Raw genomic sequence first — 25,833 nt, 5'->3', positions numbered from 1 at the left:
CAGATCTACTTCTCAACTAAGTTCGAGGTTTTATTTTTAAAGAAGAAGTAGATCTACTCTAAAGTTCAAACTCTTCCGGATTCAAAACAATAAAATCCAAACTAGAACCAAATCCACATAATCGCGATTAAGACAATGTAGCATTATCTCCACATAAGAAAATGTTAGCAAGATATTTCGCTCGTACAGTTATCTTGACTAGGAAGATTACTGTAACGGCACACAACATGCATGGAAATTAAAGAAACCAAAATGAATAAAAGGGAGTTCTGGATATACGCTCTTATACTATGTGTGTATGTATATGCATACATAATGGCCATAAGAGCTCAAAGCACTCTTTTACTATATATAATAATACACAAACAACTCTATGCTGGAACGCTTATCAAGAACGAGTTCAGCCGGCCTTAAACTTTAAATACTAACTGCCCTGTAATTTTCGCGATCACTCACGTATATACAAGGGGCATCAAAAGCACACCCTGGCAAGTGTAAAATCGCGTAACCGTTAACGTAATCTTATTGCGTACCGCGGGCCAACGAACCATCGTAAAACACATTACATGATCGCGAATGAAAAATCTATAAATATACATATACAAACTGTTGGGAAATATTTCAAATATTTGATATTTTTGCTTGATAATAAATAATTCGACTTTTGTGTAGAACCAGATTTATTAGGTCTAAGTTAGCGTCGACGCTAAGTTTTCTTTTCTTAGGCATTCAGAATAGATCTGTTTTCGACGCTAACCATCGAAAAAGTTTCTAAATTCGGCGTCGACGCTAAAATTACTGTTCGCGTTATTCCGCTTGTGAGTGAATTTTCATGCCATCTAGGCGGAAATTTCACGAACTTTGAGGCGCGAAATTCAAAATTGGTTATTAAATAAAATTCTAAATTTGTCATTGAAAAAAATTCTAAATCTGTTATTAAAAAACAAAGAAAAAAAATTGCTACTGAAAAAAGAAAAGTGACTTTGAATTAGCTTAATTCGATTGGAATGTAATCTATTCCGATTACGAAGCGAGTACCACATTCCACAATGGCAATTTATGATTAAATCATTGCTAAATAAACACTGCTTTTACAAAACACCAACAAGAATTCAAACACAATTTTATGCAAATTAAAAAACTATATACTAATTAAAGACAAAAATCATAATAAACCAGCTAATTATAGAATCTGTAAATCGTGAAAAAAAAAATCCACAAAATTTCAATAAAATTAAAATATATAAATCTTCTCTCTCGATAGTTATAAAAATCGCAATCGAAATTCGCCAGGCAAATAAATATTAAATAATTTTATTCAAACAGTTATAATGACGAAATGTTTAGCCGCATTTTATTTGGTTAATAAATTTTTATTGCTGCATACAAAAAACGTATTAAATAATTTTTTCAACTACTTAGTAAAACACTTTTAAAAAAGGAAAATTAAGAAGTGGATTTTTTTTAAAATAATTATTTTTGAATATAGAATCGAAAAAAAGTACTTTTCTTTTTGTCTTTTCAATGGACTAATGACTTTTCAGAGCGGAAGTGAAGATACTGATCATGTACGAAAGCAATTGTATTAATCAAGTAATCAAAAAGCCGGGGGGTCGGTTAATCATTATATTCTCGTTTTACAAATCGTTTCAAGAGAGAAAGAGAGAAAGAGAGAAAGAGAGTCAATTTTCTTGTGGCTTTTCAATAAGCAAAAGGACCTAGTGCAACAATATTGTATTTATAATGCTATAGAGAAACTTCAAAAGGTCGATGAGGTCATCAACAAAAGTGATGTCATCGACCGACACGCCTTCCTTCACAGACAGGGAACGGTTCATCGACTTTTTTTTCGCAAGTCAAGAGAGGATCAAGGATTTTCATCGTCAGGACTCTTACTAGACTTTGTTTTGACTCAATTTCGCGGAGGCGTGCGCGAATCATACTTTCCAATCGAATCAATTCTGTGGTTTTTTTTTCTGCAATTTACTATTTTTTGTAACATAATTTATTTGAATACTTTTTTTTTAATTTAAAATTTATTTTAGTTTTTTACTAAATTATTCTTCTATTTTTCTTCAAATTCGAGTCTTTTTATTATTTTCACTAAATTTGTATATTTATTTTATTTTCATTTTATTAGAAAAAATTAGACACCCGCGGGGAATCGAAGCTACGACCTGCGGTCTTGACGACAAACGCGCTATCCACTTGGCTACGCCACTCACTCTATTATTTTCTTTTTATTTCATTTCTGTTTCAATTTTATTATATTTTTACTTTATTTTCAACATTCCTTTTATTTTTCCTTTATTCTTACTTTATTTTTAATTTGCTTTTATTTCTTTAACTTTTATTTTATTTTCATTTTATTTTCATTTTACTTCTATTTTCTATCAGATCGAAATTTCTATCAGATCTCAAAATAAAGTTAAATTTCTAAGTATTCGAAAAATTTCGCCCAAAAAAAAAGTAGAGAAATTGAAAAAAAATTGACTCTGCAAATAAAAATGCAATAACAGACATTCTGATGGAAATTATGGACTTAAATTGTTGGGTCACAATCTTGATATAGTTGAGATAATAATATTTGTCTATAAGATAAAATTTATTCATAGGATTCATCTCATTTCTTTTCTTAAATTTGATATCGACTTGAACGCGTAACGGCTTTCCAACCGCATTTGTTTTTTTTTTCTTTTTTTTTCAAATCAAATATGATACAGAAATATTGTAATATAACTGGTTTCACTATTCAAGATTGAATTACTTGCTGAGCTTATAATTTCATAAGATTGTCATAAATTTTTTTTTTATATCAATAGTAAATTTTCGCAGAGTAACAATTATTTTCTATAATAAAAGACCCTAAAATTGGGGTTTTTTTTGTCTTTTATCATAAAATAATTTAGAAAGAAAACAGTTTCAACAGAAAACAAATAAATAATTAACGATAAGAATAATAAGAAAAAATAATTGGCGATGGTCTTAGTCGTTAACGCTCCGCGCTCGTGAAATAGTGAGTGGAACTTAGGGTCAGTGGTTCGATCCCCAACGCCTGAAGATAAAAAAATAATGGAAATAAAAATACTTTTACTGCTAATAATACTTAATTAATAAAATAAAAATAAAAATAATAATAATAATAAAAAGCATTTTTTCCTCTCCTAAACTTGTTTTGTAAAAAAAAATAATAAAAAATGACAAAAAAATAATAATAAAGTAATAATATTAATGATAATGCCTAATAATTACTGATAAATTTTCTCGATTGGCAATTTGATACCTCATTATAATTATAATAATAAATAACAATTTAATAACCAATAATAGGAAAAAAATTTTTTTAACCCAGAGAAACAAGATATTTTCTCGTGAAAGTGCATTTTTCTAGAGCTAAGATATCTTTTCCCTGAATATATAGAAATTTGAAATGAAAAAGACAAGTTTTACTATATATATACGTATGGATAATAAGTCCACATAGAAAAGGTTACGAATAATTATTATTTGTTAACAGTAATTTTTAACTTTACATTTTAGTCATTTTCAAAGGTAAAATCGTTTAATAATAAATAGTTTAATAATAATATGTGCGGACATGAAAAATATTATAAAGAAACTATAAAAACACTTTCTAATTATTATACTATATATACAGTCTGGTATGTGTATTATTACTTAAAAATAAATTACATCAGGAAGTTAGAAATAAAATAGAGAAAAAACGAAAAGAAAAGCAAAAAAAAGTAATGAGACTAATCCACACTTTATTTTATTGTACGAGAAAATTCTATTAAGTTTAAATTTTAGAAAAGAAGATTTTGACAAAATATTCGGACTTGCGAATAAAATGCAAAATTTATGTAATAAATAATAGTATGTAAATAAAAAAAATTAATATTGATAATTTACAATATAAAAAAATAAATAAAAATAATAAATAATTGTATGAATAAAAGACATTATTCGGACTTGCGAATAAATTTATGCAAAATTTATGTAATGAAAAATTGTAAATAAAAAAAATTAATATTGATAATTTACAATATAAAAAAATAAATAAAAATAATAATGAAAAATTGTATTCGAATAAAACACATTATTTATTTAGTTTTATTTTTTTCAAAAGCTTAAGAGATGAAAGTGAATTACTTTGTTGTTTCTTTTGTGAAAAAAATTTGGCCGTCTTCCCACTTTCTGTTTACACAAATTCATTATATTTAGCTGACATAATTACCGATCCACGTAAAACTAGAAACTATATTTATAGATTAATTTATAATTATTGCGAGAATAGAAAAAATTTAATGACACCCGCATATAAAATCTCTTTGGCAAAAAAAAAGGAAAAAAAAAATTTTAAACATAAATCTTTTTCATTTATTTTCTATAATAATATTTTTAAATTATAAATGTCGCCCACCACGAAAAAATGCGATATTCGCCCACGAATAATAATTGCGCAGCTTAATTAGTATAAAATATTGGCACGTGAATTAAAAATTTTTTCCTAAAGTAATTATTTAAAACTAATATTTAAATTGCATTATTATTATTATTATTATTATTATTATTATTATTATTATTATTATTATTATTATTATTTTATTTTATTTTTATTATTTATTTATTTTTCTTATATTTATTATTTTTTTTTACCTGTGTAACTATTAGAACTTGGGAGTACTATATATGTGTACAAAAGGGCTTGTCCCGTTTATAAATAAATAAATAAACTTTTTTAAAAGTTCAACTCTTTCTTGATAAATTTTTTTGTCTGCCAAAGAAAAATATCAATCTCAATAAATAATCGTCTTTCAAAAGACATAAAAATTCTTCTCTCTACCGTTATTGGGAAAGTGTACAGAAAAATGTAGTTATTTCTAGTAAAAATAAAGAAAAAAGTCCATAAAATTCATCTTAGAAAGCATAAAAAAATACACACAGGGTAAAAACAAGAAATATCTACTTAACGAAAATTAAAATTATAGATCTTCAAATTTATTAATTTATTTATACCACATTAAAATATCGAAGATCCAATAAAATAAATATTAAATATTAAAATAATTCAATAAAATAAAAATGCAAATTTCAAAAATGATAAAAGGTGCAAATTTTTTAATTTAAATTCTAATGCTTTAGTTTAGATAAAATGTGCTTAATATTATTAATTGTATTAATAAATTAAACATAAATACTTCCTCTATGAGGAAGGAAAATTTTCGAACAGTTTCAAACAGTTTAGAAATTACGATAAGAGATGAAAAATTTTTCAAAATTACATGCGACACTTTAGATAAATATAGTATTAAATGAAGATATAGTTTTTAATGAAAGGAATCCTCATTACTATATAGGTATACACATATTTGTAGTTAATTTCTATAACAATGTTGTGAGCATTCTATGATTTGTGAAAATGGCATTGCAAACGTCAGGCTTTTTTGACGTGAGCTCATACAACTCCTGGGAACCGGTCGAGCTGCATTACTCTCCAGGACGACTGCATTCCGCGACAATTACAAGTTTGTCAGTATTTTTTTTTCTCTCTCTCTCTCTCTCTCTTTTATTGCACTAAGACTCTATAGGAACATGTGCTTTCAGAAGAAAGTAGTAGCATAAAAAAAAAAAGAAAATGAAGATCAAATATCGGTAACGTTACTTTTTTACGTCTGGCCTATGTCTGAAGATGTAAAAACACATTTCAGGGTTGCCACGCTTTTGCTCATTTCAAATTCCCTGACTTTTCCAGGTTTTCCAGGTTAAAAAACGGAATTTTTCCAGGTTTTAAAAACTACATTTATATTTTCAAAAATTTTTAATTCAAACCTTTTTGAAATTAAACATGTTATAAAACATGAAAATATCGATCACTCCGAGTCTTCGACTCAGAGCAATCGATATCTTCATGTTTTTTATAATAATTAAAAATTTTGAACTGATAAAATCATCATTTTATACCTACTATAAGAATATTGTTACTGTAACTTATTCAAAATTACTTTCATCATTTTAATTCAATTATTGTTTTCCAGAATTTTCCACTAAAATTCTTCTTCATAAAGTGTAAATTAATTATTATTAATAATTTCCGAAAAATTTCTTTCAACATTTTCAAATCCTTTTGTTTACAATTCAATTTTACGAAATTTCATCGATTATTCAGAAATTCTTCAATCAAATATATATTAGAAAATAAAAACTTCAAATAACTTCAAAAAAATTCAATTCAACTTTTACAAAAAAATTAAATCTACACAATTTTAAGTTAAAAGTATGAAAAATTCAAAAATTCAAAGATTATAATTTGAGACCTGCTTTTCAAAACACAATTATTATCTAAAGTTTTAACTGAAATTCATATTTCAATCAATTATTATTAGAAAATTCTACGACAATTCAATTATTTAAATACAAAAAAAAATAATTTATTGAAGAATTAAAGGTTTTTTAAAATTCAACTCTCATTTAAAGAATTTTATCAACAAATTTTTAAATAGGTAATTAAAATTCTTTTGACGAATTTCAATAAAATTTTAAAGAATAATTTCATTTTTCGAGAAATTAGATTAAAAATGTATTAAAAATAATTGAATCTCTGTAAAAAAAAGTTTCATTGAATTGAGAAAAGTTTTTGAAAATAATTGAAATTTTGTCAAGAATTTTATTAAAATTTTTTTAAATAATTGAAATTTTGACTATAACTTTTTTTAAATTTTTGACCATAATTGAATTTCTGCTAAGAATTTTATTACTTTTGAAAATAATTGAATTCTTGAGACGAATTTTTTAATAATATTTATTTTTAAATGTACCTAATTATTTTTAATACAAAAATAAATAATTTATTGAATAATTGAATGTTTCTCAAAATTGAATTCTCATAAAGAATTTTATTAACAAATTTTTAAATAATTGCATTATTTTGAAAAAAAAATTGAATTTGTTAAAAAGAATTTCATTAAAATTTTTGAAAATAATTGAATTTTGGAGAAAAATTTTAATATTTATAAAGATAATTGAAATTTTGACGATAAATTTTTTAAAACTTTTGACCATAATTGAATTTCTGCGAAGAATTTTAATCTAAATAATATATATTATAAAATAAAAACTTTGAATAATTTCAATTAAATTAAAAAAAAAATTAATTCTACAGAATTGTTAATTAAAAATATGAAAAAATTCAAATTTTCAAAGATTTTAATTTTCTTCTCAAAATTAAATTATTTCTAAAAATTCGTGTTATAATAATGCTTTTTTTATTCAATTATTATCTAAAATTTTAACTAAAATTCATTTCTAAATCAATTTTTAATAGAAAATTTTACGAGAATACAATTATTTAAATAAAAAATAAATAATTTACTGAATGTTTCTTAATATTAAATTCTTTCGACGAATTTTAATAAAAAATTTTAAGATTAATGGCATTTTTCGAAGAATTCATTTAAAATTGTATTAAAAATAATTAAATTCCTAAAAAGAATTTTATTATTTATGAAATAATTGAATCCTTGAGAAGAATTTTATTGAAATTTTTATAAACAATTGACTTCCAGTGAAAAATTTTATTATTTGTGAAAATAATTGAATTCTTTAGAAGAATTTTATTAAAATTTTGAAAATAATTGAATTTCCGCGAAGAATTTGAATAATCTTGAAAATAATTAAATTTTTATCGTGAATATTGTTATTCATAAACATAATTCAATTTCGCAAAAATTTCCACTATTCGGAAATTCTTCAACTAAATATATATTAGAAAATAAAAACTTCGAATAATTTCAATTAAACTTTTTTAAAAAAAAATTAATTTTACAGAATTGTTAGTAAAAATATGAAAAAATTCAAATTTTCAAATATTTTAATTTGAAACCTTTTCAAAATTCAATTATTTCTAAAAATAAAATCCACGCTTTTAATATTCCAATGCTATCTAAAATTTTAACTGAAATTCATTTTAAAAAAAAAATTTTAATAGACAATTTCACGAGAATTGAATTATTTAAATGAGAAAATAAATAATTTATTAAATAATTCAATGTTTCTTAAAATTAAATTCTCAAAAAGAATTTTATCAACAAATTTTTAAATAATTGAATGCTTTTGACAAAATTTATTAAAATTTTTAAAAAATAATTACATTTTTCGAGGAATTTATTAAAATTCTACTAAAAATAATTGAAATTCTGCGAAGAGTTTTTTTTAATTATGAAGATAATTGAATTATTGCCAAGAAATTTAGAAAAAATTTGTAAATAATTGAATTTCTGTGAAACTATTTTTTTATTTATGAAAATATATAATTAAACGTTTGCGTAGAATTTTAATAAAATGTTTTTTTAAATAATTGAATTATTTTGGAAAATTTTTTTAAAATAGATGTTTGAAAATCATTGAATTTAGGAAATTTTTTGCAAATAATTGAAATTTTGAAGAAGAATTCTACAATTTATGAAGAGAATTGAAATTTTGCCGAGAATTTCTTTAAATTTTTTTAAACATAATTGAATTTTTAAAAGAATTTTATTACTTTTGAAAATAATTGAATTTTTGCAATTAATTGAAATTTCTCAAAAATTCAAATTTTTGTAGTGTTTTTAACTAAAATTCCTCGCTAAATTCAGATAAACTCAGATGATTTGCAGACTACAAAAATTAATTAATTTACTTTAATATAGATAAGAAAATTATTTATTTTATTGATTAAAATAAATTATTTACGTTATTAAAAATATTTTTTGTGAAATGTAAATATTTTTTTTATTATTGAAAGAAACAAGTGGTCATATTCAGAGAGCGATTGTACTTAAGTTTTTCTATTTAGTATTCATATCTGGTAGTATATATATATTTTCATATGTAAAAGCTGAAAACACGGCGTGTGCCCATGTGTAACATATATATCGCACTGACGATTGTGTGTCTATCTTTCTACGTGGATAAATATATAAACTATTCAGAGTCTCTTTTAAACAAATGGAGCAACTCCCTCACAACAAAACTCTCCTTTAAACAATTCAATTCAAAACTTTCATTATTCACTGCATTTGAAAAAAGAAAAAAAAAATTTCCATTTATCAATGTAAATATTCTCCTCGTTTACACTCGAAATCCACTTTCATTGCTTTCAATAATTTTTCTTTTCTCATTTTCATTTCAATTTCATATTAAAATTAATATATTTTCGCTATAATTATAATTCATAATTATATTATAATTGCAATATGTATTTTAAATTTATACTAAATATTTATAAATAAATAATAAATATTTATTTTCCTAATTTATATTTTAATTTATTATTATCATAAATTTTAAATATAATTGAATCAAAAAATTAAATTGCAATAATTTTCTATTATTTTTAATTTAATTTTCTCAATATAAATTTTAAAACAGTTAAAAAAAATTGAGAATAAAAAGAAAATTATTCGAAAGGTATGAAAACGGAAAATTTTTAGGATCGAATTGCCACCAGCCTTGAATACTTAACTATTTCATGATTTCGCAGTTTCCTGTGATTGTGGTAATCGCAAAGTCAATCCAACCATCTAAAATGGCACGCAAAAAAAAAATTATTTCCTTAGAGGAGAAAAAAAATTCTTTTTTTAAATATTTTGTTTTGAAACAAAAAAAAAAAAAAAATTCTTTCGCAAAGAAACTCAAAAATAACTGCTGTGGCTAATTAATAATAAACAAATTATTTTTTCTTTAAAATAAGTATTTTACTGTCAATTTCAAAATTAAATTTTTCATTTTCGCAAATTATTATCTACTTTAAAAGAAACCCTAAAAGATATGATGATCGTCTTCTGATAAGATTTTGATATCAACAAATTCTCAGATATCAAGAGAATATGTACAGAAATAAATCGAAACTAAATTTTTTTTTAAATTAATATTTTTCTTATTTTTCAAATTTTAATGGATAAAAAAATATTTTTGATTTTTGTAAAGGTATAAAAAATAATATTAATAATATTAATATTATTTTCTATATTTTTATATTTTTATATGAAATATGTAATAATAATAAATTAATAATAAGAATAATAGTCAGTGAAATTAAAATTATATCGCAAAAATAGTGGATATATTTTAGAATTGATAAAAATAAGTATACCTTAATGCCGGATTCCGCTTTGCGATACCAACTTTTACTTCTTTGAACTGAATTTGACATGATAAATGATAAAAAAAATTCAAAACTTTACAAATTTATCTCACAGTCCAATGCACTCATTGAAATTGAAAACATTTTTCGATAATAAACATTCTTATTTGGAAATAATATCCACAACGCGAGAAAAAAAATCTCTTAATCATTGTTTCAAACAATTTACACTTTCGTGTCTTGATGCATTTGTCACTTTTTAGCACACTGAAGCTTAATTAAGTGCTAATTGAATCACTTTTTTTCCACTTTAGATCACCGTCTTTGAGCAAAAAAAACAAAAAAACAAAAATATTCTCTATAGCAAATTGTATTTAAAAAAAAAAATGTCTATTCTTTTTCTGTAATTGTTAAAAGTTATCTAAATTGCACCGCAAGAAAAGGAAAAAATAAAAACAAAAGTACAAAAAAAAAACAAAATAATTATTTTCAGCAGAAATTCAGAAATAAAATTAAAAAAGTACGAAAGAAATCTTTCAACAGAAATCGAAAAGTGATTTAAGTAAAAATATTCTTTCAGCCCAAAAGACTAAAATAGAAAAAAATAAAGCAAAAACCGAATATTTTCAGTGAATAATTTTTGCAATTTTTATTTTTCTATTTAAAAAAGAAAAATACGAAAAAATCTCTAACGACAAATAATCAGACAATTACTACCAAAAATTTGTCATAGAACATTTTTCGTTTGAAAAAGAATTCAAGAAGAATAAAAATACCAACAAAATTACTAAAAAAAAATGTCCTTTAAATCAATTAAATAAATTTTGCTTCGAGAAATTTTCAAGGCAAATCACCCACACAGTGAATATTTTTTTTTTTCGCAAAAAAACTAAAAGAATAAAAATACACTGAATATGGGAAGATGACACATACACACTGCTCGCGAATAAAGTATTAATTACCCACACGGTCCGGATTACGTTTCAATCCAGTTTAGTGTGCTGAGGATTGCGCACGACTAAACATAATATTTCACTGTATGAAAACAGGGAGAGCATAAAACATTCAAGTTTTACCTAGAGGAACATTTTCAAGTCCAACAAAACGTGTGTACGTATATATTCACTATATGCATGGTTTCTGCGACTGAATAGGTAGTTAACATACCAGCTTTTAAACGCATCAAAGAGAAGGGGGAAAGGGGGGAGGGAGGGGGTGGTAGTGGCACAAATGCAGTAATAAATATACATACCAACATTTGTATAACTGAATCATACTTCGATAATTTTGCACTCAAGTTAATAAAATATTTCATCTGGATTTTTGACTGAAGAAAAAAAAATCCCTATTTTATTAATTATTGAATATTTATTAATTAATTCGACTGAATCAAAAGGAGAAAATTCCCTAATTTGTCATTAATTAGACTAAACCAAAAAAATTTCCTTCCTTATTATTATTATTATTGAATTGAAAATTAATTAATTAATTAATTAATTAATTAATTAATGCGACTGAACCAAAAACAAAAAATTCCCCTTTTTATTACTATCAATTAATTAATTAATTTGACTGAACCAAAAAAAGAAATTCCCTTTTTAATTACCATCAATCAATTAATTATTTAATTAATTAATTTGACTGAACCAAAAAAGGAAATTCCCTAATTTATTATTATTTTTATTGACTATTAATTAATGATTCAATTATCATAAATCAATGAGATGATTAATTAAAAAACTAATTAATTCAAATCACTAAACGAATAAATTGCAAAAATTAATTAATATCGACTGATAATAATTTAGAAATTTTATCGCAAATTAATAAAGAAAAATATTTCCACAAATAAACGGCCAATGCAATTCTAGATCGTTTATAATTGAAATACTTAACATTTTATATTTTTTATGAAAGATAATCAAAATAATTGCCTGATAATTTTCATCAAGTATATAATAGTTTCATTGATACAATCAAAACCTTCAATACAAGAGAGGAAAACAATAAAATATTTTCTCATGCGCTTAGAAACTATTCTAAGGTGTGTAATTTTTTTTGCTCTTTAGTCTTTCTTTCCTTCTTTCTTTCGAGACAGAGAGAAGAAAATTAATTTTGCAATTACAAGAAGTGCAAAATTTTTAAAGAAAAAAAATACTCACAAAACCAGTTGATGCTTTATCCCTTCGATTGGACATTTTGTTTGTTTGGAAATATTCTCCACCTTCAATGCATATCCTGATTCTCTGAAAAAAAATTCCAATTAGATAAACTTGTATAAATAATTCACTTTAAAAAAATAATAATAGTCATAAAAAAAATACTAATAATAATAATAAATAATAATAATAAAAAAATAATAGAAATAATAATAATAATAATAATAATAATAATGAAATAATTTATCATTTTATTCCAAGTTTATTTATAACGATAAAGAATAATAATAAAAATTGAAAATAAAATTGTAATTAAATAAAACATAAACAAAAGATTAAATCTTCCATTTAATTGTATTTTCATTAATTTACTTTTTATTTTACTTTTTTTATTTAAATTTTATTACTATGATTAATTTAATAATTAATTTTCTAAACTAGCAATTCTAACAAAGGAAATCAAACTGAATACGCTGTGTTTTTTTTTAATAATAAGACTGTGTAACGATTTTGAATAGCTCATTATCGGTCATTATTGTCTGAATTAAAAACAAACTTGACAATTTACAATCTTTACAATATTCTATTTAAGGTAATTAATCAAATGCGCCCTGGGGAAATAAAGCACATATTTAATTACACTTTGAGAATAAAATTGACATTGGTCATTGTACAACTTAAATAAATGGTTCAAGCATGTGTGCACTAACCGCCTGTTACTTCTCTTTTGACAGACACTCTATTTAAGACACTTCCTTACAAAAAAAACAAAGAAAATTTAATTCAACGATAATTTTCTATTTTATTTAAGAGAAAAAAAATGCAAAAGAAAAATTTTCGTGATAATTCATCAAGAAGAAAAAATAATAAATAGAATTTGACAACACGAATAGAAATTTGAATATAGAGAAAAAGGAGTTCATATTTTTGCTTGTAAAGTTGTAAGTTTGTACAGAGAGAAATTTGACAGATATTTACGAGGGAGTTAAAATGTAATTGTCCTTTTGAATTATAGAGATTAACTCCATTCGGGAGTAAAATTTAAGTGATATATCATTTAAGTGTGATATCACCCCGAAAAATATATATTTTTAGCATTAAAAATAAACTCGGACCTTGAAAAAAAGAGAGAAACTTACTCATCAACAAACATAACTTCCCATTCATCTAAGGTCGACTACTTCCTCAGGGCTAATCAAGTTATACTTTACGGAAATCTCAATATGTTCAATCATTAATTCACAAAAAATAAATAAAATCGACACAATCAGAAAATTCTTTCAATTATTACTGTTTCTATAATAAATTTTACAACTCCACTTTGAATAAATTAACAGAAAAAAAAATCAGTTGCAATAATCTTACAAGAAAAATTATAAACACATAATACAATAGCTATTATCATTTTGGGAAAAAAATATTGCTAATCTTACGAATTAACCCAAGAAGAAGTTGGTTAAGATTGAAAATTACTGGGGAGAGAATAAATTCCTCTGTCTGAATTATGCAAAAATGGTAAATTAACATAATTATTAATTAAACGAAAAAAAGGTAAACAATAAATACCTGTGTTCAAAAAAATTCGATGAAAATGAAAAGTTGAACAGTAGACAGGTCAAGCACAACTTCTGTTGTTATTTATTCACAAAGAACGACAATATTTCACTTTTCACTGTATTTAATAAATAAGCAAGTTTTATATTTATAAAATATCAACTTGTTTCCTGTTAAAAATATAAGCCAAACACAATCTCTCATAAATTCAGAAATTCTTTTTTTCTTATTGATAATTTGCCTGTACAATGCTTGTTTCAATGTATTATATCCACTATCAAGATTTGTATGTAAAACACATTTTAATTACACTTAGGAAAAAAGCACTTATTTCACATGTTTCATTATCGCCATGAGAAAAATCGTCACAACACAAAACATCGTGTAACCTCGTTAAAGCCGCGTACAATTTGCTTGAAAAAGCCCGTTAATTTTCGAGCTACATGCCAGTTAACATTCCAATTGTAAAACACATCAATGATTGGATCTTTAATCAAAAAACTTTCACTAAATTTATCCAAAGGAATATGCCAATCAATGCGTATTCTTTGATTTTATATAGAGAAAAGAAGAATACAAATTTATCAAATAACTTTCATTTCAAAATCACAGTTTCTTTATTCTAATATAAACTAAATTATTATTAGTTTTGTTTAATAATACTGACTGATGAGGTAAAATACTTAAAACAAACTTTACAAAATTACAAAAACCACGCTTGGTACTAGTCGCTAGACGCGAAAATGTAACTGATTTATTTTGAGGTTATGTTCGGGAGGTTGTCTTCTGGACAAAATCACTCGACCAATCAGAACACAGTATACTGCTTCCTAAATGGCGCACTTTTCAAATTGAAATTAAGAAAAACTGTTTTTTCTGTAAAAAAAATTAAATTTAAGAAATTAAAAAATGAAGAGAAGAATTATAATTGGATGCAAAACATTTATTTTCGACTTTGATTTGAAATTAGGTGACTTCTGTACACTGAGAATATTTATACTTATTTTTCTTTTCGGCAGCATCATTAATGTACAATATTACAGCATAAAAATTTTTCTTTTCTGTATTATATCATCCCATTTCTTTTCTCTCCTAATATTCAATAATAAATGTTGAGAAAAATACAACGTAGTAATGAAAGTTATTTATCATATAAAGTAGAATATTAATTATATAAAGTTTTATAACTGTACTTTTTTTTAATGTCCGTTTTTAAATAGTTTGATGTAAAGAAAAAACTTGTACAACTACAAAAATATATCTCTAAATGTAAACGCAACATTATTTTTCAATTTAACAATTTTTGGACAATCCGTAAAGACAATGACGCTGCACGGTCTTATTATTATTATTATTTTTGTTTTTTAAGTATACAGTACTTTTTTTCTTTCGTACATTTATTATCATTTTTTACTTTTTTTTTTTTTAAATCAATTGTCGTTCACGTACATAGATATTGATGAATAAAATTTTTTTTTCCTCTAAAACAAAATTTTGTTCAATAATTAGAACAATAAATCTCAAACACATGCCAAAAAAAATTATCCTGATAATAATAGTAATATAATTCCTCTTGGAAATTCTTTTTAATAAAGTAAAAATTAAATTGAGATTTTAAAATTAAATTGAGCACGAGTAATTAAAATCAATTTCTGATTTTTCGTCACTGTGCGTTTATAGATTTCGATTTACAAATATATTTTTTGTAATAAAAAATTGAGTCGTCGAAGGGGGGTTAAGGGGGAATTTACGTTAATTAATTCGCATTAATCTCAAAAGAAATTTTCCCTAACTGCCTATTTTTATTTTTTGAAACATATTTAATAAATAGGTCGAGTCAAGGCGTGCACAATATTTTTTTAAATATTAAAAAAAGAACAAAAATATCGTCATTCAAGTTCAAACTATTTCATTACTTGGTGCAAGTTTTCGATAAAACTAACATAATTTATACATTTATATTATTATTATTATTTATTATTAATATTATTATTAAAAATGAAAAAATATTCTACTGACAATATTTAAAGGCTTTCATTAATAAATAAGCCTGACGATTAATTATTGTAAGGCCCGGTTACATTGGTAAGAAGAATATATCGTAACCATTCGGAGCCATTTATTTTTTTTTCTCTCTCAACTTGCAACATGAAAGAAATGAAATAGTTTTTACAATTGATTTATAAATTCTATAATTTTATGTCACTTTTTTTTCAAAAATTTTTCGTATATTTTTTGTTTTCTTTATTCGCAAATTGTATAAGAATCGTTAAACATGATAAAAGAACATTTTCTCCTCTCTTCTTTGAAAAAATATTGAAATAGTTAAAATAGTAATTTTGCAATCAAAAAAGTATGAGAAAAAAATTAACCTTGAAAAGAAAAATACCATTTCCTCCTTAAATAAAAAAAAATAATATGAATCAAAATTTTCTCTATAATAATAAAAAATGAAAAATCTAAAGTATACACTGATCTGTTGCTAACAATAAAACATTGAAAATATAAAGTTCTATTTTACTTCTTTTTTAAAAAAATCAGATAATAATCTGACATTTTTTTTCTGCTTTTTATTTAAGTCTTTTTTTTTTTAGTTCTTCTAGTGAAAAACCATTCGCGGGCAAAATTACAAATATTTATCCATTCGCACAATGCTGTACAAGCTACACGTACATACAAGTAAATAAAAGTTAATTGAAAAAAAAATATTTTGTGAAAAATTAATTATACTATCAATCTTAATTAAAGGCCATTTTAGCGCATTAAGGGGGGCAGGGGATGGGCAGCGAAACACTAAAATTATTGCAAAAAAATATTACGGAGAATTCTTTATAATAAAAATGAGTCACGTTCGATATTAATTAAAATCACTCGCATTAAGGAGCAATTTCTTAGCAAAAAAAATTCTACGAATTTCGTTGCAATTACAGCAAAGTTTCTATTATTAATTATTATTAATTATTAAAAATTTCATAATTTTCATAAATTTCATTAATTTCGTTAATTTAATTTTAATAAATTTCATAATTACACTAATTCAATTAGAATAATTATTCACTTATTTAATTTCAATTAAAAAATATGTTTTTTCTTTCTTTTTTTTCTTTGTATTTAAAATCTTTTTTTTTAAACCAAGTTTTGATTCTTACAAATTGAATCAACAATATTTCTTTATATACAGTTTTATATTTATGTACATATTTCAAATAGATTGACCTTAAATGTTAAAAATAAAAAATTGAATTATATCTCTTTATCGTGAATAAAAAAAAAATTGTGTAAGTATCGAATCTTGGTGAAATTTTTCTTTTGACAAAATAAAAAGAAAATTATAAATACAAAAAAATGAGCACAGCCTCTTTTACAAACATTTTTCAACAAATAATTCCTTTGCTTTAGTTGCAACGAGTGAACCATCATAACTTTTTTTTTTGTTTTTGTTTTTTTTTGTTTTTATAGAAATTTTTGTTTTTTAAACAACTGTGCAAAACTTTGATATCTGACTTCGTGCTTTTTTCTTTCTTTTTTTTTATGTTACAATTTTTACTCGGTTCAAGATATCAAGGGCACTTGAAAATTCTATAAAGTCCTTTTCTTTTCTAGATTCTATTATAAAAAAAAATTATTTCTTTTATACTTAATAATAAGCATGCGTCACTATTCATCCACAAAGCGAGTCAATAAAAGTTCGAGTGAATATAATTTCTTAGTGTCTAAATTTGGAAAACGACTAAGATGTTCGTATAATGTACAGTGAACTATTGGAACTTCCGGTGCAAGATTAGAAGTATGTGAATCAATTAATTTCATTATAGTGTCAATGAAATTCGACCATTCATCACGATAATAATAGGTAATCGGAAAAATGAATTCTGCCTGTTGTAATAGTACAGCAATTATTGAGATACCAAACTGGAAAAATAGACATTTTTTTATCAATTTCGTTTCGAATATTATTTAACTATTATTTAATTACTATTTACTATTTATTATTTCTTTAGATATAATATATATAATATTAATAAAAAGTAATTTTTTGTTTTGATTTTTTCCAAAAGTTTTCCTTTTGGAAATAAAAACGGAAATTTTAAATTGATCGAACTAAAAATAATTGAAATAATAAATTTTTGTAATTAATTAATATATGATGATTGAAATAAAAAAGGAGAAAAGTTTTAGGAAAAATATAATTGCAAATTAAATAAACGAACCTTATTTGTTAGAGCGAAGGCTAAACTGTTACTTTTCGTCGGTTGATATGCCGTCTCCATGAAAGCCCTGGCCAATTGAAGGAGAACTGAGAAATTCGTTTCCGAATCAATCCATTTTCGAAATTGGAGATAAAATTCCATCAATAAACTTGAATCTCTCCGGCCAATGATTGCCAAGCCGCGCAATAAACCAGCCCATATTTCGGCCAATTGACTTCTATATTCATTTTCATTGACGAGTCGCAAAAATCGCAGCAACAGTGTCTGTAAAATTGCGGAAAAATCCATTTAATTGGAATATTAATTATTAAGAATGTAAATTAATTTGAAAATTTTGTTACTTTAATTAAATAATAAAAGTTAAATTGAATATTCCTGAATCATTCAATTATTTTTATATTATTTTTATAAATTAGTAAAATTTTTAGCCAAAATTCAATTATTTTCAAAAAAATTTAAATAAATCCTTCAAAACAATTAAATTATTTCTTAAAAAAGTAAAATTTTGCAAAAATTCAATTATTTTCAATAAAATTTCACGAAAGAATTCAATTTTTTTCTTAATTTGTTATATAATTTAAAAAAAAATTCAATTATTTTCTAATATTTTAATGAAACCTACAAAACAATTTAATTATTTTTATAAATCGAAAAATTCTTTGCAAAAATTCAATTATTTTCAATATAATTTTTAAAAAAATGTCATGTAACAATTCAATTTTTTTTAAAACTTTTAATAAAATTTCACTAAAGAATTCAATTATTTCTTAAAATTTTAATAAATCCTTCGAAATAATTCAATTATTTTTTTAAATAGTAAAATCTTTGAAAAAATTGAATCATTTTTAATAAAATTTCACGAAAAAATTGAATTTTTTTCTTAATTCCTTATAAAATTTTTCAAAAGAATTTAAGAAAATTCTTCGCAAGAATTGAATGATTTTTTATAACTAATAAAATGCATCACAGGAATTCAATAATTTTTAATATAATTTTAATACAATTTCATGAAAGAATTTAATTTTTTGAAAAAATTGTAATAATATTTTTCGAAAAAGTTCAATTATTTTCTAAAATTCTAATAAATCCTTGGAAACAATCCATTTTTTTAAAATTTTTAATATAATTTTTCGAAAGAATTCAATTATTTTCTATATTTTAAATAAAAATCTTTGAATGAATTAAATTATTTTAGAAAATTGTAATAAAACTCTGAGACGAATTTAATTATACACTATTATTTTAAAAACTTTAAAGAAATTCTTATTAAAATTCAAATAATTTCAAAATTTTTAATTAAAATTAGTAAAGAAAATCCATTATTTAAAAAAAAATTGAAGGATATTCTTTAAAAGAATTTAATTAGGATTTTCAAAAATTTTAATAAAATTCTTTGCAAGAATCCAATTATTTTCCTAATAAATAAAATTCTTCGAAAGAATTCAATGATTTTCAATGCATTACTTTTAAAATTGAAAATATTTAAATTAAAATAAATTAATTTGAATATTTGTTATTTTAATTCAATTATAACAAAATAATAATTGAAAATAATTGTAATAATTGAAAATAAATAAACTAAAAGAAATACGTACTTTGCCTTTTCGGATACTTAACATTCCAGCTAATTTGTCATCCTTCTGTAATTGCAAGAGGGAGGAAAAAATCATTGTTATTAATTCTGGCACCGATTTCTTCACAACCTTCGCTTCCTCTTCGTTTTCCTGTAATTCCTGTTGCTCCTGTCGTTGCTTCTCTGCTAGTAGCGCTAGCGGATTATTCGCGTCCTCGAGATTTAATAGCAAAACGTACAACTGCAATTTTAATAAAACAAAAAAATTAATAAACTATTATTATTGTAAATAAAATGAAAGTAGAGTAAAAAGGAAACAGTTTCTTTCATATTACGGCGTTTAAACTAAAAACAGTTAAATATCTTCTGAAGTATTTTCTTCACAATTCACAGATTCGAGACTCAATCAAATTGTGTAAAAATTTGAAAAAAATGATAATATTAAAAAAAATAAACAAGAAATCTGTTAAACTTGTCTGAATTTTTATTTAGCTTTAGAGAAATAATTATTGAACTGAAAGAAGTTAATTTAATTATTAAGTTTATTTTTTTTATTACTTAAGTTTATTAGTTAACAAAAAATTACCCTTTCTATTTCAAGAAGTAGTTGGCGCGTTTTTTTCGTATCCTTCTGATGAGGCGGAAGTGCCTGCTGTGGATCACTGTTCGGAACAATATCCATGTCAATAATTTTTCGCGGAGCCGTCACACTTCCGCATTGAAGTTTTCCTAAGGAATTTTCAAACTGCATCGGCGTATAGACAACTTTAACGAACGTGTGCTGCGTCTGCTCTCTATCCCTTTATAACAAAAATTATAAATTTAAATCTATGACTTACGATTTAGAACTTTTGCTTTGGAAAAGGAAAATATATTTTTCCAAAGTACCAAATTCCAAAAATAAAATGTTCCAAAGTACGAAAGGAATATAAAAGAAAATATAGAAATAAAAATAATAATATAAACAGAGAGAAACTGAGAGTGGTTATGTCCATAGTAAAGATTCGGTTAGTATAGCGCCACAGTTCTGCATTATAGAGAATGATAACGTTGCAAACATCATCGCAATTGCCGCGTAAACAATCAGAGCGATTCGTGAAACTTCGGTAATAGTCGAAGATCGCCGAAGAATTCAATGCATTTTGAAAATGTTCAATTATTCATTTGTTTACAATTCAATTTTGCGAAATTTCAATTATTCGGAAATTCTTCAATTAAATATAAATTAGAAAATAAACTCTTGAAATAATTTTAAAAAATTTCAATTAAGCTTTAAAAAACAAATTAGTCCCAAAGAATTTTTAATTAAAAGTATGAAAAATTCAAATTATCAAAGATTTTAATTTGAAACCTTTACAAAATCCAATTATTTCTAAAAAATTGCAATTATTACTCACTTCTCCAAACTTCAATTATTATCTACAACTGTAACTGAAATTAAATTTTATAACAATTTTAAATATTAAATTCTACGAGAATTCAATTATTTAAATACAAACATAAATAATTTATTGAATAATTGAATGTTTTTTACAACTAAATTCTTATACATAATTTTATCAACAAATTTTTAAATAATTGAATTCTTTCGACGAATTTTATTAAAAATAATTGAAATTCTGCACTGAGTTTTATTATTTATGAAAATAATTAAATAATTGCAAAGAATTATAAAAAAAAAGTTTCGAACAATTGATTTTTTTCGAAAAAATGTATGCAAATTCTATTTTTAATAATTGAATTCCAGTGAAATTTTCATTATTTTACAAAATAATTGAATAAACGTGTCGAACTTTGTCAAAATTGGTTTTAAATAATTGAATTCTTTTGGGAAATGTTATTAAAATAACAGATATACAAATTATTGAATTAAGAAACATTTCTGAAAATAATTGAAATTTTGCAATGAATTTTGTTAAAATTTTTGAAAATAATTGAATTTTATTAACTTTTGAATATAATTAAATTCTTGTGATGTATATTGTTATTTATGAAAATAATTGACTTCCTTCGAATGATTTTATTAGATATTTATGAAAATAATTAAATCCCAGAAAAGAATTTTCAAATTTATGAATATAATTGAATTACTGCGAAGAATTTAATTCCAAATTATAAAACATTTGATTTTTTCGAAAAAATGTAATTGTATGAAAATTCTATTTTAAATAATAGAAAATAATTAAATAATTGTGAAATTTTTATTTTTTTGAAAACTAATTGAATGTTCGTGTAGAATATTATCAAAATTTTTGTTTAATAATTGAATTCTTTGGGGAAATTTTATTAAAATACTAGAATATTAAAAATCATTGAATTAAAAAAATTTTTATGAAAATAATTGAAATTTTGCCATGAATTTTATAAAAAAAATTTTTAAATAATTGAATTTTATTAACTTTTGAAAATAATTGAATTCTTGTAATGAATACTATTATTTATGAAAATAATTCAATTTTGCAATGAATTGTATTAAAATTCCTGAAAATAATTGAATTTTGTTATTCATTTATAAAGATAATTGAAATATTGACAATTTTTTTTAGATTTTTTGAAAATAATTGAATTTTTGTGATAAATATTTGTTATTTATAAAAATAATTAAATTTTACAATGTATTTTATAAAAATTCCTGAAAATAATTCAATTTTGGCGAAGAATTTTGCTATTTATAATTTATAAAGATAATTAAAATATTGACGAGAATTTTGTTTTTTAATTTTTAAAAATATTTGAATTTTTGTAAAGAATTTTATTTACTTTTGAAAATAATTGAATTCTTTTGATAAATATTTGTTACTAATGAAAATAATTGAATTTCCCAATGTATTTTATAAAAATTTATGAAAATAATTTAATTTCGGCGAAGATTTTTGCTATTTATAATTTATAAAAATAATGAAAATGTTGACGAGAATTTTGTTTTATAATTTTTGAAAATATTTGAATTTCTCTAAAGAATTTTATTAATTTTGAAAATAATTGAATTCTTTTGGTGAATACTATTATTTCTGAAAATAATTGAATTTTGCAATGAATTTTATTAAAATTCCTGAAAATAATTGAATTTTGCTATTCATTTATAAAGATAATTGAAATATTGACAATTTTTTTTAGATTTTCTGAAAATAATTGAATTCTCGTGATAAATATTTGTTATTTATGAAAATAATTAAATTTTACAATGTATTTTATAAAAATTTCTGAAAAATTTTTTAATTTTTGAAAATATTTGAATTTCTGTAAAGAATTTTATTAAATTTGGAAAATAATTGAATTATTTTGATGAATATTATTATTTATGAAAATAATTGAATTTTATAATGAACTTTATAAAAATTCCTGACCAGTTTTACTTTCCCTGAATTCCCTGATTGTTAATCACTAGAAAAAAAGAAATAAAAATTTACCTCGAGTCTTTATGATGTCCATTGCGATGCTTCCTGTCCATATTATTATCAACATTCTTCTTCTTTCGACGATCACAAAAAACAGTGTAATAATAATCATCAACGTAAGGTTGATTGGTATTGAGTTGTAAAAGTTGAATATTATTTAACCATTGCTTCTCGCGAGTACTCATAAGACCGGCGTATTCATCATAATCCCTCGGTATATTTATACCATTTAAACCTTGTGCGTGATGATGGGAATGATGGAAACGTTGATTATTATGATTTTGATTGTGATTGTGATTATGATTGTGATACGGAAGTTGATTATTTTTAAAGAATGGCTGATGATTCCCTTGTTGTTGTTGTTGCTGCTGTTGTTGTTGTTGCTGTTCATTATTATGAAACGGCCTATTTTGATTTCGCTGATTAGCGGAATGCAATGGATGTTTAAATTGTTGATTCGCTTGATTATTCGCGAACGGCATCATTGGATGATCGGGTCTCATGAACTGTAAATTATCCCACAAAATTTAGTTTAGTTTCTCTTTTTAATCAATTATTTAGATTGTTTTTTAAATGTTTAATCAATTACTAATTATAGAATTAAACATAAAGTTAAATTTAAGAAAATAGAAATAAATATTTGAGTCAACTTACTGGAAAATTGCCCAAGGGAAAGTTACCAGGCATCGGTTGCCGTTGCCCTCCGGGTGGCAATATTAAATGTGGAGGCACCAGGAATCTCAACATGTTACCACCTTGATCTGATGATGAGTTAAAAGAATTAAAATTAAAATATTTCTTTGCTCTTAATGAACTAGAATCTAAAAATTAGTAAATAAATAGATAGAAAAAGGAAATTAGAAATAAAAAATTCGAACTTACTGGGCATTTTGTGATTTGGTATAAATTGTGGATGGGGCAGTCTGAGATTTGGAGGAAGCATAACCGGTGGCGGTGGGGGTAATGGTAGACCCGGTGGAAATCGAGGTGGCATTCCATTAATCTGAATTTGATCATTAATTGGCATAGAATCAAAAAATCCTCCCTGCTGTTGTTGTTGTTGTTGCGTCGGACCTTGTGGTAGTTTATTAATTCCAGGCGGAGGTCTATTACCAATGAGACCGCGTTCTAATTCCTCGACTGTACATACTTTTTTTAAAGCAGTTGTCAATGGTGGTTTTGGCTTCGGTAAAGGAAGATTCGCTGGACTGTCCCAAACTCCAGGTCGCGGTATGATGCCCTCCTTCTCATCCAGCACCAAATGGGACAGGCTATTCTCAATATCAACTTCTGCATCGTTCTGGAAAATTAAAATAAAAATGAAATAAAAATTGTTTACAAAATTTTTACAAACCGATTAACGAATATTAATTAAAAAGAAAAGAATTTTAACAACGAATTGGTAAATAATTGAATTCTTTTGATTAATTTTAATAATATTTTTAACCGAATAATTACATTTTTCGAGAAACTCGATTAAAATTGTATTAAAAATAATTGCGAAGAAATTTATAAAAATCGAGACAAATTTTTGAAAATAATTAAAATTTTACGAAGAATTTTATTGAAATTAATGAAAATAATTGATTTTCAGAGAAGAATTTTATTATTTACAAAGATAATTTAAATGTTGACAATTTTTTTAGATTTTTTAAAAATAATTGAATTTCTGCGAAAGATTTTATTACTTTTGAAAATAATAAATTTTTTGGAATCATTTGTAAAATTAAAACCTTTTCAAGTTCATCTATTTATGAAAATTGTAAACACAACTCTGTTAAAATTGAATTAATTTTGAAATAATTAAGTAAAATTATTCTAACCTTATGTACTATAGAATTAGATTTTTTCAACGAATTTTTATGACTCGGTCGTGAGGATTCAGTGATTTGTGCTAATTTCTCATGATCTTGTTCCCAATCGCCGACTGGTGCCTCAGAACCGAATGTCTCATCATTAAGTGCATCGTATTTCTCCTCTTCGCCAAAATCATCATCGTCTAAGGGGCCGTAAATTCCATCCTAAAAGAAAACCATTTCATAAACAAAAACACAATTTCATAAAAATAAAATAGCAAAAAAAAAAGAAACATAAACATACAAACACCAAAACTTGAACGACTCACAGAGCAAAAGAAAAAAAAGAACGAAAACCCAAGCGAAATACAAAACAGATTAGATTGCGATTCAAGGAAGTAATTTAAGACAGATTGAAGGATGATAATAAAAATATTTTTTTGTTCAACAAAAACCCAACAGCCAAGTACCATGTTATTGACCTTTCTAGGGCGGGGGGAGTATTGTGGGGCATTCCAAGAAGACAGGTTATGTCTCTAATATATATATTGACGATAAAATAATCCCCTGGAGAACAATTAGCATATGAAAATTCATTTAAATATTAAACATATAATTTGTCAACTAACATTAAAATTTCCCATTGCAATTCATTCTCACTAATGTAAACTAGAATTTGAAAATCGAATAAATTGTTTAGAATAAAAATTGTTGGGTCAATAATAAAATATTTTAAGAATAAGAAACACGGACAGTTCCGACGCAAAAAAAACGTTCCATTTAAGTAATGATAACACTTTCACTAAGCGATGGAGATTAATGTGTAATGTGGAAAATTAATGAAAATTATTTACTCACCCCGTGTGTTGTATTAAATCCGAAAAAAGAATCTGCCATTTGATAGAATTAAATTCACAAAATGTCATGTTCTGATTAAACGTCAAGTGCAAGTAGACATTTGCCGTCATGGCGTTCTGCTTACAAAGTTGGGAAAATTGCCGATAGATGGCAATGTCAAA

The 25,833-nt window shown here is 23.7% G+C and overlaps 2 protein-coding genes across 5 annotated transcripts in view; both read right to left on the bottom strand.

The window, feature by feature from the left end:
* Positions 1-14,568, bottom strand: part of LOC122506351 (protein diaphanous) — a 40,491-nt gene extending 25,923 nt beyond the window's left edge. For 2 of the 4 annotated variants that reach the window (XM_043618495.1, XM_043618470.1), the window contains exon 1: positions 10,133-10,464. Coding sequence is in view for 3 of the 4 variants with exons in the window: in XM_043618470.1 (XP_043474405.1) it covers positions 10,133-10,192 (60 nt within the window). In the remaining variant the exon portion in view is untranslated. Of the gene's footprint in view, positions 1-10,132; positions 10,465-12,285; positions 12,370-13,848 lie in introns of those variants that run through there. The other 2 variants (XM_043618503.1, XM_043618516.1) reach the window with 2 other exon arrangements.
* A 196-nt stretch (positions 14,569-14,764) lies between these two features.
* Positions 14,765-25,810, bottom strand: LOC122507951 (protein PAT1 homolog 1). The gene is made up of 9 exons (XM_043620973.1): positions 25,673-25,810; positions 24,842-25,039; positions 23,901-24,318; positions 23,673-23,779; positions 23,031-23,524; positions 20,207-20,420; positions 19,643-19,861; positions 18,048-18,311; positions 14,765-17,748 (listed from the first exon to the last, which is right to left on the bottom strand). The coding sequence occupies exons 1-9, from the start codon at positions 25,709-25,711 to the stop codon at positions 17,494-17,496; spliced, it is 2,208 nt and encodes a 735-aa protein (XP_043476908.1). The 5' UTR covers positions 25,712-25,810; the 3' UTR covers positions 14,765-17,493.
* Between the last annotated feature and the right edge of the window lie 23 nt (positions 25,811-25,833).

Source organism: Leptopilina heterotoma, unplaced genomic scaffold (assembly GCF_015476425.1).
Source record: "Leptopilina heterotoma isolate Lh14 unplaced genomic scaffold, ASM1547642v1 Lhet_114, whole genome shotgun sequence".
NCBI classification, from domain to species: domain Eukaryota; kingdom Metazoa; phylum Arthropoda; class Insecta; order Hymenoptera; family Figitidae; genus Leptopilina; species Leptopilina heterotoma.
This window is presented reverse-complemented; position numbering and strand designations above follow the sequence as displayed.